Raw genomic sequence first — 13,173 nt, 5'->3', positions numbered from 1 at the left:
TAGCAATGAGGGTGTGATGCGTCTCTACACGGTGCATATACCTCATCGAAGAGAACGCCGTCCATTACCCTGCTTCCTCACCAAATGGGATGCGAACAATTTCTTACCTTTACTGAATGCATCCTGCGGGAATGAAGTAATCTCGACGCTGGCTGTGAGGTGAGTTTCTCACATGTGAACTGTGGCTAACCCATATTTGTTTCCTTTAAAAGCAAATAATCACGAGTAGGTCACACAGGCATCTAAGGTGTCTAACCTGGGATTGAATCCCGACCCACCTATAAACTGTCATCCTGGTGTTTCACAGGCATGGTGATTCGTCAATGTGTGTGCCGTCCCTAAGATGGATGTTAAACGGGCGTCACATCCGCCAGCATTCGTTGGTGGACTTTAAGGATCCCACGGTGTCCTTCGCAAAGAGTAGGCGAGTTATCGCTGGCACCCTGAACAAATTCGAAATTCCTGCCCTAACTACTGCTGGGAAGGCAATGGCAAAATACTCAACATAACTCGAGGCCAAAGAAAACTGCTTCGGCAGAACCAATGTTCTGCAAGACAGAGCATGGTACATCGGATTGTAAATTAATTTGAGGAGGATACGTGATACTGGTACTATTGACAACAGAAGCAGTTGAGGAAGAAGGCCCAAACTCTCCAAGAGCTGATGCTAAGTACCTCTAGACCAGAGTAATTACCTCCTGAGAGTAACTTGGCATTTTTCAGGGAGGTGGGAGGGTAAGGAAGGCTATGATGGAAGACCTCAAAGACTATGATGTCACGGCAAAATTCTTCCTTGGTCTGCAAGAAGATAGCACTCCAAAGGCAGACCTTCAGGATTCTGACCTGGCAACCTTCTGGCGAAAAGCTGGTGGTGAATACCCGATTCTTTGACAGAGTTCTCTGAAAGTCCTCATCCCATTTGCCACAAACTATTGCTGTGAGGCTGGCTTTTCTTCAGTGATCAACATTAAAGCAAAGACAATAAATATATTGGATCTTACTTATGACCAGCGATGTGCTCTGGCTGTGAGAAAGCCTTGCGTCACAAAACTGATCAAGAAAAAGCCATTTAAACCATCACACTGATACTTTCATCTGTGAAGTGTTGCTCGTCACGTCTTTGAACTTGCTTTAGATGGGGCTCGTGATGCAACAGCATAAGGATTCTTCATCTTTGGGGTTTTTTTCCCCTCCAAGACTCGTAATTCAAGTTTGTTTATTTTCATTAACCGATGGATAGCAAAATATCTTGGAAAAATTATGGAAAAAAAAAAAGAGAAAACCTTTTTCATTCCTAATTTTCATTTTCTCATATTTGCCAAAAAAATTTTTTAACGGAGGGGGTAATTACGGTTTTGCGAAATAGCTCAAGTGGTAACAATGCCAAAGGTTTTTTTTTTTAAAGAAAACCCCACTGGCCTCGACCATGGGACGAACATCAGAATTGTTTACTTTTGCGACCTTCCTCTCACCACTCAATTTGTACTGAATACTGCGTACAAACCTCATCCAACTTCATATTTATAACTCGTCAAACACAAAACTTGCACATTAATAAAAAAAAACAAAAAAAACAAAGACGTTGTGCAGAGTATGATACTTGCAAAACCAGAGTGCAAAAAAAGTGCAGAGTACCCCCAGACTCAAAGTTGCCATGGATATCTCAAATTGTCCATTTCATTATGATTAAAATTATCGATCTTGATCAAAGCTCAGGTGAATCGGATGAAAAATGATTTTTCAGATAAAATTTGATGATTTTAGAAGTTTGACCTTGAGTTGACCTTTGATCTTTTGACCTAAAAATTGGTTTCCCAATTGAGTGAGGCACTATGCAAATACTGTTAAATTTTCAAATCAATCGGATGAAAAATGATTTTTAGAAATTTGACCTCAGGATGATCCCTGAAAGCAGTAGGTCTTTCTAGGTATGTCTGGGCAGACAAGGACCTATGACCTTTGACCTATGATCAATAGGCTTCTCACATTGGTTGTTTTCTCTATTTTCTGGTTTTAGGAGGTGGGAGGAAGTTATCCCAGAACTCAAAATCTCCACCTTTTCAGTAAAGGATTTTCATTTGTTTGATTGGCTCCATCCCACCATTTTCTTAAAGACATTAGTGTAGTGTCCCTGGTCTTGGGCATTTATGATGACTAATTCTCCATCCCAATCAATTTGACATCTTCTTCGCCATTCCATTGAGCCTTCCTTGTCAAGCCCTGTTCTGTCGAGTTCTTTTTTTGAATCTTTCTGCTCTTTTGTCATTCTCCAAATTGTCAGACTATATCTCCTGATATTTATTATTGTAGTTTTCCTTCTTCTTCTTTACGATCATTGGGACTGTATTTGTTTCTGTTTCGTTTTCCTGTCGTATCCTGCACTTGCACCTGGTTTTGGAAGTTTGTAGCAAAATGGATTTAGGTTCCCTTTTGTGATTTGTTGTTTTCTTGCTCGTGCACAAATGTCATTCGATAGTCGAGCTTTTCAGGTACTCCGCTAGTCCTACACACGCTGTTCTGTGCACTTGGGGAAGCTCCATCAGACCTTCTCCTCATCTTGGCAAGTAAAACCTCGGAACGCATCGGTTTTTAGCTCACCTGGACCGAAGTTCAGGAGAGCTTATGCAATGGCGCGTCGTCCGTCAGTCCGTAAACACTTGAAACTTCTTCTCCGAAACTGCTGAAGGTATTGCGACCAAATTTGGCACAAATGATGTTTGATGTGTTGTGACTAAAGTTTGTTCATGGAATTAAAAAATTCTGGGTCTAAGGGGGTCTACCAGAGGTCAAAGTGGATCCAGGTTTGACCCCCCCAAAATAGGAATTTGCCGTTTCGTCTGAAACTACACACACTATTTCAATGAAACTTCACCACAACCTTCATCATCCATGATGCACCAATGTTTGTTTAAGGCATTGGAAAAATTGGGGTCTGAGGAGGGTGAGGTATTGGGGGGTAGGGGTTGCCCCCCAAAATACATATTTTTTTTGTTTGTTTAAAGTCTTATTATGTTAGTATGATGGTACATGCTGCCCCGTCTTCTAGCAACCATTGAAATTGGTTTCATATACCATTAGTCAGTGTAGTATGCTGTTTATTAACGCACAGGTTGTAAACCTGGTGCGTTATAGCGTTTGCCTGGGAATTTCTGTCTCTCCAAAAGTGAAGCTCCGTTTCTGTCGCTCAGATGTGGAGCCAGTTTCTGTCGCTCAGATGTGTAAACATGACGTCATCAAATCTATATTTAGGCTAACCATGGGCTACCCCTTTGGCTGGTACGCGGCCGCTCGCTAGTACATAATATAGGATATATTTGTTATATGTTATGTTATAGGATATATAGGATATATGTTATATGATATAGGATATATATAGGATAGGTTATAGGATATATATGTTATAGGATAGGAATATAGGACCCAAATGACCCAGAGGACCCAGAGGACCCAAATGAACCAGAGGACCCAAATGACCCAGAGGACCCAAATGACCCAGAGGACCCAAATGACCCAGAGGACCCAAATGACCCAGAGGACCCAAATGACCCAGAGGACCCAAATGACCCAGAGGACCCAAATGACCCAGAGGACCCAAATGACCCAGAGGACCCAAATGACCCAGAGGACCCAAATGACCCAAATGACCCAAATGACCCAGAGGACCCAAATGACCCAGAGGACCCAAATTCTATGTATGTTTCTATGATGATGTATGTTTTGGTGAAAGTACATAATGTGAATACTAGTAGCAATTTTACAAAAACCATGGCATAATTTCAAATCTTGACCCGAGATGATAATTATGCTACATCATAATTTCCATGTGCCAACCTGGGCGGAATCCAAGTGGATTCACTTGACTTGTTCTACCAGGTGAACGCCACGGGTATTGCCCCTACGTTTGAAGAATATCTTGTGAATAGTTAGAAGTTTCCTTGTTTTGGTGTCTAAGTTGTTGATCTCCGATTGTGGCCAGTTTATAATTGCACAGATATACTTGAATACCGGTACTGCAAGTTGGTTTATAGCTTTGATTTTGTTCATTGGAGAGAGGGATGACTTCAGAGTTAGTCTTATTCTGCATAGGTACTCTTTGCTGATTATTTTTTGTTACCTGAGGGCCTTTTTTTTTCTATGCTTCAATGCATTTTTTTGTGTTGTACCTCTGGGTTCTCTTCTATTCCAAGGTATTTGTGGGATGCTTCGTTTTCTAGTTCCTGTATTGTTGTACTGTCATTGATTGAGATATTGTTCTTTTTGTTTTACCATGTAGAAATATACATTTTGCACATTTGTCGAGACCAAATTCCATTTGAATGTCCTCCGAGTAGCGCTTTACAAGTTTCAGTTGATCTGCCAATTTGTGATCATTCGGTGCGAAGAGTTTTAGATCATCCATGTACATTAGATGTGCCACCTTTCTCGGTTATTTGGTCATTTTTCTGTTGCACGTTAGACCTGCTTTTGAAGATTATGTAACATCAGACCAGTTCCTTTGCATAGCTGGCTGGTACAAGAACCTTGCCGTGTATTGGCTGGAAATGTGTCGGCTGCAAACTCGGCATCAAGCGGTTCACCAAGCCTTTGTAGCGGAGTGCGCTGTTCAATGGCAAGTTGATCATGTGTTTTCTCAAGTTGCATGAGCAAACGTTCAACAGGGACACCAAGACAAAGGGAGGCATGATTGGCTTCACAACAAACGAGCAGTTTCTCGCTGGATCTTGTCACAAAATGAAAGGAGTGCTATCCACAAACAATGTGAGGATGTGGCAGGAAAATATGAGAGAACCGGGGAAAAGGATGTACGTGTACTGGTAGAAACCATGGAAGCAATGGTCAGTCCTCTCAAGGAGAGTAAAGAGCAGTTTGTGCACATCGCATCTGGTTCCATGGCCTCATCGGAAGTAACAAAAGACTAGAGTCTTGTGAGATGGAAGGTGCAGCTGTCGGATTTTATTGGAAGGATCAGTTACAAATATATGGTTAGAGTTGACAGTACTGTACTAAAAACAACAACCCAGAATGAACGAATCTTCAAAAGTGAAAGGTAAGAAAGAGGTAATGATCAAGGCCGACAGAAACTTCTTTCAAAGACTGATGCCATTGCTTGGTGTGAGAATGCTGGATATAAAGATGTTTACCGACATACAATCTGGTCCATTGTCTTGCAAATGTGGACGGTTCTCTAAACAAGACCGTAAAGTCCAACCTCATGCAATTCATCAAAGTGAGAGTAAAACCCACCCCGGTGACCAAAAACATCCCTCGTGGGAGTGTTTGGATTGTTGATGGGATGCCAATGCCTCAAAGGTATTTCCCAACCATGTTTGGAATGCTGGCAGATTATCTACTTCAGCAGCTCGGGGAGAAGCTTAAGTGTTCACTAATCTGCAGGTCAGCATAAAGAGCGGTGAGAGAAAGCAAAGAGCATCTGCTGGAAGCCAACTCACAAGGACCTATGCTGAAGAATAACTCACAAGGACCGATGCTCAAGAAGAACTCACAAGGACCTATGCTCGAGTATGGTACATCGATGATCTTGATGATTTTGACAGTACATTGCACTTCCACTTTATTTTAACAGGAAATGTTTATGATGCATGTGTGATGCGAGATGTCAATGATATTTCCTAGCTGGGAATCACCCTCCAGCAGGTATTGGGGGTGAAAATTCTTTTTTTATTGACCATCAACTGGGTCTGTGTTTCAAAACCCCAAAGATTATTTACTCAATCGATCCATGCCAGCTGACAGGTGAATTCCAAACTTGAATTTATTTCTCGGTAACACTCTGCTTCCTGTTTATATATTCCTCGGAGAGGGAACAGTCACAAAAGTTCCTCCTCCACAAGCAGCTCGTACTTGCTAGATTATATATCCAGAAATATTGTCGTGTGGACGGCTCTCAGTTAAGACAGCGTCCACGGATGGAATCAAGCTTACTTTGAGGCGTTTCCAATTCAATAGCGGATCGATACACGAACAAGGGGATCGGGGGAGGATGCCGTGGCTTACCTTCACGGCCCCGACTGTCTTCTCCCTGTGGAAATTAACTCAACCCGAGACGGAGGTAAAAAGTACAAGAAAGAAATATTTATTACGGAACCCGAGAACAATGAAACTCGACGATAAAACCTAAACCCCTCTAATGGAGTGCTCCCACCCTTCACTTCAAATACACAACACAGGAAGAATTAATCAAATAAAACGTTGTTTGTGGATGCGTCTTATGGATGTGTGATGTGATGTCGGTCATTTTTGACAAAGTTATGGCTCTTTGAACTTTGGTAATTCTGATAATTCTGATGATCCTTAACTCAGTGCCATTTTAAGTTTTAATTTCCTTTAAAAAAGATTTTCTCTGTGATAATTGAACCGATTGAGATCAAATTTTCACCGTAGGGGGGACTCGGTCTGTATAATATTTTAATGGTAATTATGATGTCACAGGTCACGTGGTTCGGCCGCCATATTGTTTTTCATGAAAACACGAAAACCCCTTTTTCTCTGCAACGGCTGAACAGATCGAGGCCAAACTTTGCAGGCAGGATCGCATACCTATGACGAACAAAAAAAGTCAGCGAGCATGACGTCATGCATCACATGGTTTCAGAGTTATGACGTTTTTAAGCATGAACCTTTAAAACCGAGCTCCGTCATTTTTGATCCAATCGAGGGGAAACTTCACAGATCTGTTCAGCATGTCAGTCTAATAAAATGTCCTTTTGGAATTTGCGATAGGGCACGTGGTTTGGCAGATATCGTTAATTAAACGAAAATATTTTAAAAATGGATATCTCTTGTTTATTCTAGAGTTCTCCTCAAGCCACACCGTGTGCCCTCAGCCTCGTCTCGCGAACGTCAAAAGCGCGACAGCGCGCGCTTTCGTGAGGGGCGGAGCCAAGCCGAGCAACATATATATACACATCGATCATTGATCGTGAACCGGAAAATATAATAAATTACTGATATTTAGCGACTCGAAAGGTTCTTTATCAACAACTTATTTTCTCGTGCTTCTGCTGACCTGTCTGCAAGGTGTATAAATCGAAGTCCCGAGTGCGAATCACAGGTGAGCCCGTCCTGAGGTAATTAGCGTTTGGGAACGATTCAGAACCTGTGGGTAAATAACCCTTGGTAATTTCCCCAACAGTTTTCTGGACGACAGACTGCCGGTAGGGGACATGTATTGCAGTGCAATATTCAGAATGCTTGTTTACATTGAGATGGTTCTAGCTACCCACAACAACCCGAGCATGATACCTATACAGATCTACCTAAATCTATATATGCCCTACCCACCGACATAACAATATAATCAGAAATCTCTCACACGATTGCGATCTTTCTACGCAAGTTAAAAATCTAACATAATTTGTGCCTTTTTAAATACATTAACTTTTGTCATAAACATCTCACCTAGGCAAACTTTACAGTCATGTATATCAAACAGGTTGTTCCATTTTCAATTGTAGATGTATAATTGTTAACATTGCACTGTACTTATACACCACCTAAGATACACTAGCAAAAAGCTTGTGACTATTTTTGCTTCATCACGGTCAATTTCAATTTCTCACGTTAATTTTGTTTGTCAGTCCCCATCGACTTGTTGTCTATGCACCTATTTAGGGTGTGATGTGTCATCTTGTCATTGCAGTGAAGCTGGCACATACCTGGGCCTTGGCACCATTACAGGCTCTGTTGCTATCCACATTGCTTTCTCCCTACAGGTAAAACGAGACTCGCTAATTCGGTAATGGTGTGTATGGGGAGGGTTAATTGAGGTCAAAGACCATGTTTATGGATAAGATTTGCATGCATAGAAATTGCTTTCTTGGTCATTGTAGGGCATGTCACTTTCTCCTGCAGCGCGTGTATTATGTGCGGGAAACGCATGGTATCGTGGTGACGGAACTGGGGTTTCTGCCATCCAGCACTGGCCAGAAGTCACAAAAAAAGCATCTCGACGCTGAACTGCTCAGTGTGTCTTTGGATAGTCGATGCAAACTTCATGTATTGCGGGCCCGCAGTGAGTATCCGCTATCAAATTTGCGTTGTGGATTTATTTATCTGGCTGATCTTTTATTGCGTGCTTGGCATACCGACTAATTTGGAGCAGACTAGGATCAGATTGTTGTTTGGAAGATGCCTCTTTGTAGCTGAAACTAAATTTGATTCAGGAGTCGACTTTGAAGTTGTTGGTTCAACCAAGACCATTTCGAGACGGGACTTTCAAAATGATGTATGAATGCTAACGCAGCCGTTCGACGTCTGCGCTGTGTGCACGTTTACAGTGACTAGGTTATGCTCGTGTGGGCACTTTTAACTTCCCTTTGCGAGTGCAAAATCTGATTCAAATCGTCTTTTAAACATAAATTTCAGTTTTTAAACAAAAGTGCAATTTCAAAATGTTTCATCACAATTGTGCTGTTCTTGGATGCAAATCAGACTTGGAAATATGAGAAATAGCCATGGAGTGTCGAGTTGCTCATCCCTCCCCCACCCCTCTAGCCCAACATGATTAAAGAGTAAATATTTTGATTTTAAACTTACTCTGTGCATTCACAATTCCCAGATGTTATAGCTCCCAATCACTGCGAAGAACCACCAAACCCAGAAACAGTGTCATCCTCGGGCAAGTCGGCGAGGTACATCTCGCTCCCACACAAATAATAGCTGGTGCAAGCTTTGTGTATTTTCAAGTCGTGAAGATTTGCTTTGTCGAAGAGTTGCTAGCCATTAGTTTGTTGGTATGATTCATATCATCGTCTTTCCAATTGCAAATGTCCATGATATAAAGCCCCAAGCCACGATCACAAGAGATACTCTCGCAAGGTTCAAAGTCCATTCACTGGTAGCAATCAGTCAAGGGGTTTGGTAGAACACGCCTGTATACGGTCCTTTGGGCCTTGCACCGGTCCACGTCGTTCGGATTCTGCAGTAAGGAAAGCTGCAAGATCTCAACGTTTTTGGGCGAACTGAGAAAGTTCTCCAATCCTTTTGTTGTGCAGAGGCACAGCCCTTTCTCACAGCTATTTTTCCAAGTATTCTCAGCTTCTTTCAGAAACTTTCTGAGCCATTTTAAGTAACAAACATTATATCGCACACACGATACAAAGAAACTTGCCCCATTCAACATTGCTGCTAAGGGGTTATGCACATACACGCTAAGCATTCTGGGACGAATTGCTTCATTTTGAAAGTCCCGTATTGCTGGAAATTCATACCCCCATCCGAAGTTGCTCTAAGTCTAAGATGTCCACAGGTGATCACAAAGTGTGAACTTGTGTCGAGAGGTAACCACATCAAAATGTTTTACAGATTCTAAGGCTTGTGGGGGAGTTGCAACAAATCGAACACTCACTTGCAGACAAATGTGTGATACAACATGGGGCTTGACTTCAGACAAACACGGCTGCTGAGTATGGGGAAAACGACCCACCTTCCCGAGGGACTTCTTTTTTTTTTCTTTTTTTGTATACAGAATCGAGGCTCGTGAAAGAGCTAACATTTATTTCACAAACAAATCAACCAGACAAACAAAATATATAAAAAGAGGGAGCGGAAGACAAGATGGGGAGAGAAGGGGAAGCACACAAACACAACATTTGAGAGCAGGGAGATGTGTGGGAGGGAGAGGGCTTGGGGGAGGAGGTGTGGGAAGGGGGGGGGGGGGGGGTGGGAGAAGTATAAAACACAAGGACATCAAGGACTTCCAGGACAGAAGTTGCTATTTCAAAAAAGTGGATTTGGGGTGAAATTAGCGGGGGTAGAAAAGATCAAGGTTTTGGATGGGGGAAGATAAGAGATGGTGGTGAACAGCTGTTTTAAAGACCTGGAGGGTGGAGTGGGATTGAAGAGAGTGAGGGAGTTTGTTCCAGAGGTGGGAGAAAAGAGGAATGAAGGAGTGAAGGTGAGCAGAGAGTCTTGATTTTGGCAGTTTAACCATAAGAGGGTTGCAGGCAGATCTTGTGCGACCTGTAGGAATATTTGGGGGACATAGCCCAGAGAGAGCTGGGGGGGGGGCAAGGCCAGAGAGGAGTCGGTAGAAGACGGAAAGACCACCAACCTGCCTGCGGTGAGTGAGTGAAAGGCCCTTGGAGTTAGCTGGGTACTGGTGACGCAATCTTTATAACCGAACATTTCCTCCTTGCTGTGGACACCACCAATGGGGTTTATCCATGCTCTATTCTTTTTAAATGCTGAGTTTCAAGAAAGGAAGTGGAATGTACCATTTTTGAAGTCTTTGGTAGGACTCTGCCAGAATCGACATCTAACCGCCAACCTCCCCGACTCAGAATGGATGCTCAAGAAATTATGCAGTGAGTTATTTGACCAGTTTTAGGGTTTATGACAAGGCAGGCAATCTATAGTTGCCCTAGCCTAAGAAGGTAATTGATGAGTCAGCTGGGTTTTTATTGACATTCCGATCTTGAAGCAATAATTCAGCTCAGATGAGCTTGCTTTCAAGAAGCCGAGTCCAAACCCATAATATTGTTGCGGACCTCCCCAATCTCCAAGGATTGTCTGTCATTTTAATTTTGAACTATGCTGCAAATGCGAGTTAGTCGGGCCAAAACATTGCAGCTGTTCAATGCCATCAGAGGAATTTAGAAATGTCAGTTTTATCTTCCACTGGTAATTACAAGATTATAAACGATTCAAAAGATGAAGCAAACACATTTGTTTTGAGATGAAAATTCTCACAAGGGGATATGTCCATCCTGTATCTTCGCCACTCTTCCAGCACTATACCCATACATCATGGCTGATCCTCGTTGCTAATAGAGAAAAAGAGAGGAGTCTGAGTATAGATAAATGACTTTTCGAAGAAGATATAACCATGTCATACTTATTGGTACCTCGTTGCTGTGCTCTGGTTTCGGATGGTAGGAGAATGCCTGGCACACACACGACGTGAAAGGAGTACAACGTTGACAGCACTCATTCATTCACCTATTTATTGTAAATAAAAAGGTAAACATTGTTTGGCATTAGTTTGTTCTCTCCACCGACATCGACTCTTTGCTGGCTCTCAGTACTCGACCTCGTGACCTATTGCTTCCGAACTAAACCTGGGGATGCATATAATCGGCATCTCATCTGTTGCGGCCACGAGACCCACTGAATTTCAAATTCCGTTCAATGAGATCACCGTCAATAGATAGCTTAATCCGCCTGTCATTTGAGTTTATGTGAGCAATTTAAGTGCTGCTCGGCCAGCAAGGTTGAAGTACTGTACTTGTGTTAAGATGCTCCAGAGGACCATCCTAGTCATCCCTGTCACGTAGTTATTCTGCCTTGCGTGTATTCGATACATTATTTGCGATTGGTATAGTTTAGCATGAATGCTTTTATGCTTCTGCTGACAGTCGCCAGAGGTATTATGTATCCGTGTTGTTGAGATGAATACTGTATAGTTCGGTTTGACGTCTCTAACATTTTATTTGCTTTCTCTTCCAAACCCTCCATACCCTCTTCCCAAATCCCATTCTCTCCAATCCTCGATACTCCCTACTTTGTCCACAATTCTGCATCTCTGCTGTCCCCAACCTTCACCATGCCGAATCTCAGCCCTCGTGCCAATATGGTTGGTTCTGCTCTGTTGTGCTCTCTGCTTCCTTGGAGTTGCATTCGGGATGAAAGGGCTTCTCCCCTGATTCCTCCTTTTTTTCTTCTTTTTTCCCCTTTTTTTTGTGGCCTTGGAGGGAAGCTTTGATGCTCATGCTGTAGGTGGAGGAGAACATTTATTTGCATTTGATGCCACCACATTTGATTTTGATTTTTTTTTTTTCTTCAAAGGTTAAGTGTAAAAACGTATTCGAAAGTGAATGACCTGACCGCTACTGTACACAGAATTGTTTCCTCGATACCATTTATTCCATCACATCACGTTCACCACGGCTGTGAGATAATAGTTTGTATCTCCATTTGATGCCTCCTTCGGAAACCTGCCAGCTGCCCAGCTGTATTACTATTCTTGTGCCACACACCCGCAGGGTCATATGCAATGGCTTGGCCATTCAAGTTGTTGACAGGTTTACGTGTCTAGGGCCAATGATGGGTGTGGGGCTCAGATGTTCTTCAGAGTACAGAAAGCAATAGTAACATATATGAGGGTGGGAAGGAGACATGTGTAAGTCAAAAAGTACAACAAAATGAATTTTTTTTTGACTTATCTAAAATGGGTTCTACTATTTGGCTGATAATCATGGAAAGTCACCAAAATCATTGCACAGAAACTAGAATCCTTTATTTATATTTGCTGTCACAAATATTTTGTGAATCTTCTGGCCAGATAAAGTAGGCAAGGAAGTAGAAACGAGTGGAAAGAAAAATATCATGGAGGAAATGATGATTGAGAGGTTAAGATGGATTGTGTATGGGAAAATAAAATCACAAACTGGGCAATACAGTAGAAGCCTGAAAGTCGAAGGGCCGGGTGGCATTACTATGGAGAAGTAGCTAACAGGAGCTAGAAACCATGGAAGGCCGCACAGCAATCGGTCGAGTTGTTTGAATCAGGTTTTTGTTTCATGCGTTACAAATACAGTAAATCGTTACATTTAGTCACTTTCTCGACTGTGTTCAATTCATCCGTCATTCTTTCAAATGGTTTGTTTGTGATGTCACTGACTGTTGTACAAAGACCTTGGTTGATTGTTCAGCTATTATTGACATTGCATGTGAAAATGTTTTTTTGTTTTAGGTTGGGGGGAGAGAGGGGTTAAATAAATAATCTTGTGGATTTAAATAAAAGCAAAATCCACAGTTTTGTTCTGAATGCACCAACACATTTGGTGATTTCTGAACTACTAGAATGAGCTTACAATATATATATATTGCACCTCCTCCTCCACTTGTGGATATTTAAACAAAACCCTATATATATATATATATATATATATATATATATATATATATATATATATATATATATATATATATATATATATATATATATATTTTTTTTTTTTTTGTTTGTTTAAACATCCCAAAGTGGAGGAAAATAATAAATCTCGTGTTGCCCAGGCTGTGGTTCCCCCAACCTCATGCAGGGAAGTGGTCAGGGATACCTTCACCCTCCCCCCTTAAGACCCCCACCTCCACAGACCCCTAGACCAAATGGCCATATGGCAGCTGCTGAAACATGATCCTGCTCCACTTTCC

General features: G+C 42.0%; 1 protein-coding gene across 3 annotated transcripts in view; it reads left to right on the top strand.

Annotated features, from left to right (window-relative positions):
• Nucleotides 1-12,791, top strand: part of PREB (prolactin regulatory element binding) — a 41,299-nt gene extending 28,508 nt beyond the window's left edge. For all 3 annotated transcript variants that reach the window (XM_068134396.2, XM_068134399.2, XM_068134398.2), the window contains exons 6-9: nucleotides 1-159; nucleotides 7,661-7,733; nucleotides 7,873-8,032; nucleotides 11,578-12,791. The exon at nucleotides 1-159 is cut by the window's left edge and continues 18 nt beyond it. In XM_068134396.2, coding sequence (XP_067990497.2) covers nucleotides 1-159; nucleotides 7,661-7,733; nucleotides 7,873-8,032; nucleotides 11,578-11,663 — 478 coding nt within the window. In that variant the 3' untranslated portion in view covers nucleotides 11,664-12,791. The remainder of the gene's footprint in view (nucleotides 160-7,660; nucleotides 7,734-7,872; nucleotides 8,033-11,577) is intronic.
• The last annotated feature ends 382 nt before the right edge of the window (nucleotides 12,792-13,173 follow it).

Source organism: Myxine glutinosa, chromosome 13 (assembly GCF_964187855.1).
Source record: "Myxine glutinosa chromosome 13, kmMyxGlut1.1, whole genome shotgun sequence".
In the NCBI taxonomy this organism is placed as follows: Eukaryota; Metazoa; Chordata; class Myxini; order Myxiniformes; family Myxinidae; genus Myxine; species Myxine glutinosa.
Note: the sequence above shows the minus strand (reverse complement) of the source record. Positions and strands in the feature narration are given on the sequence as shown.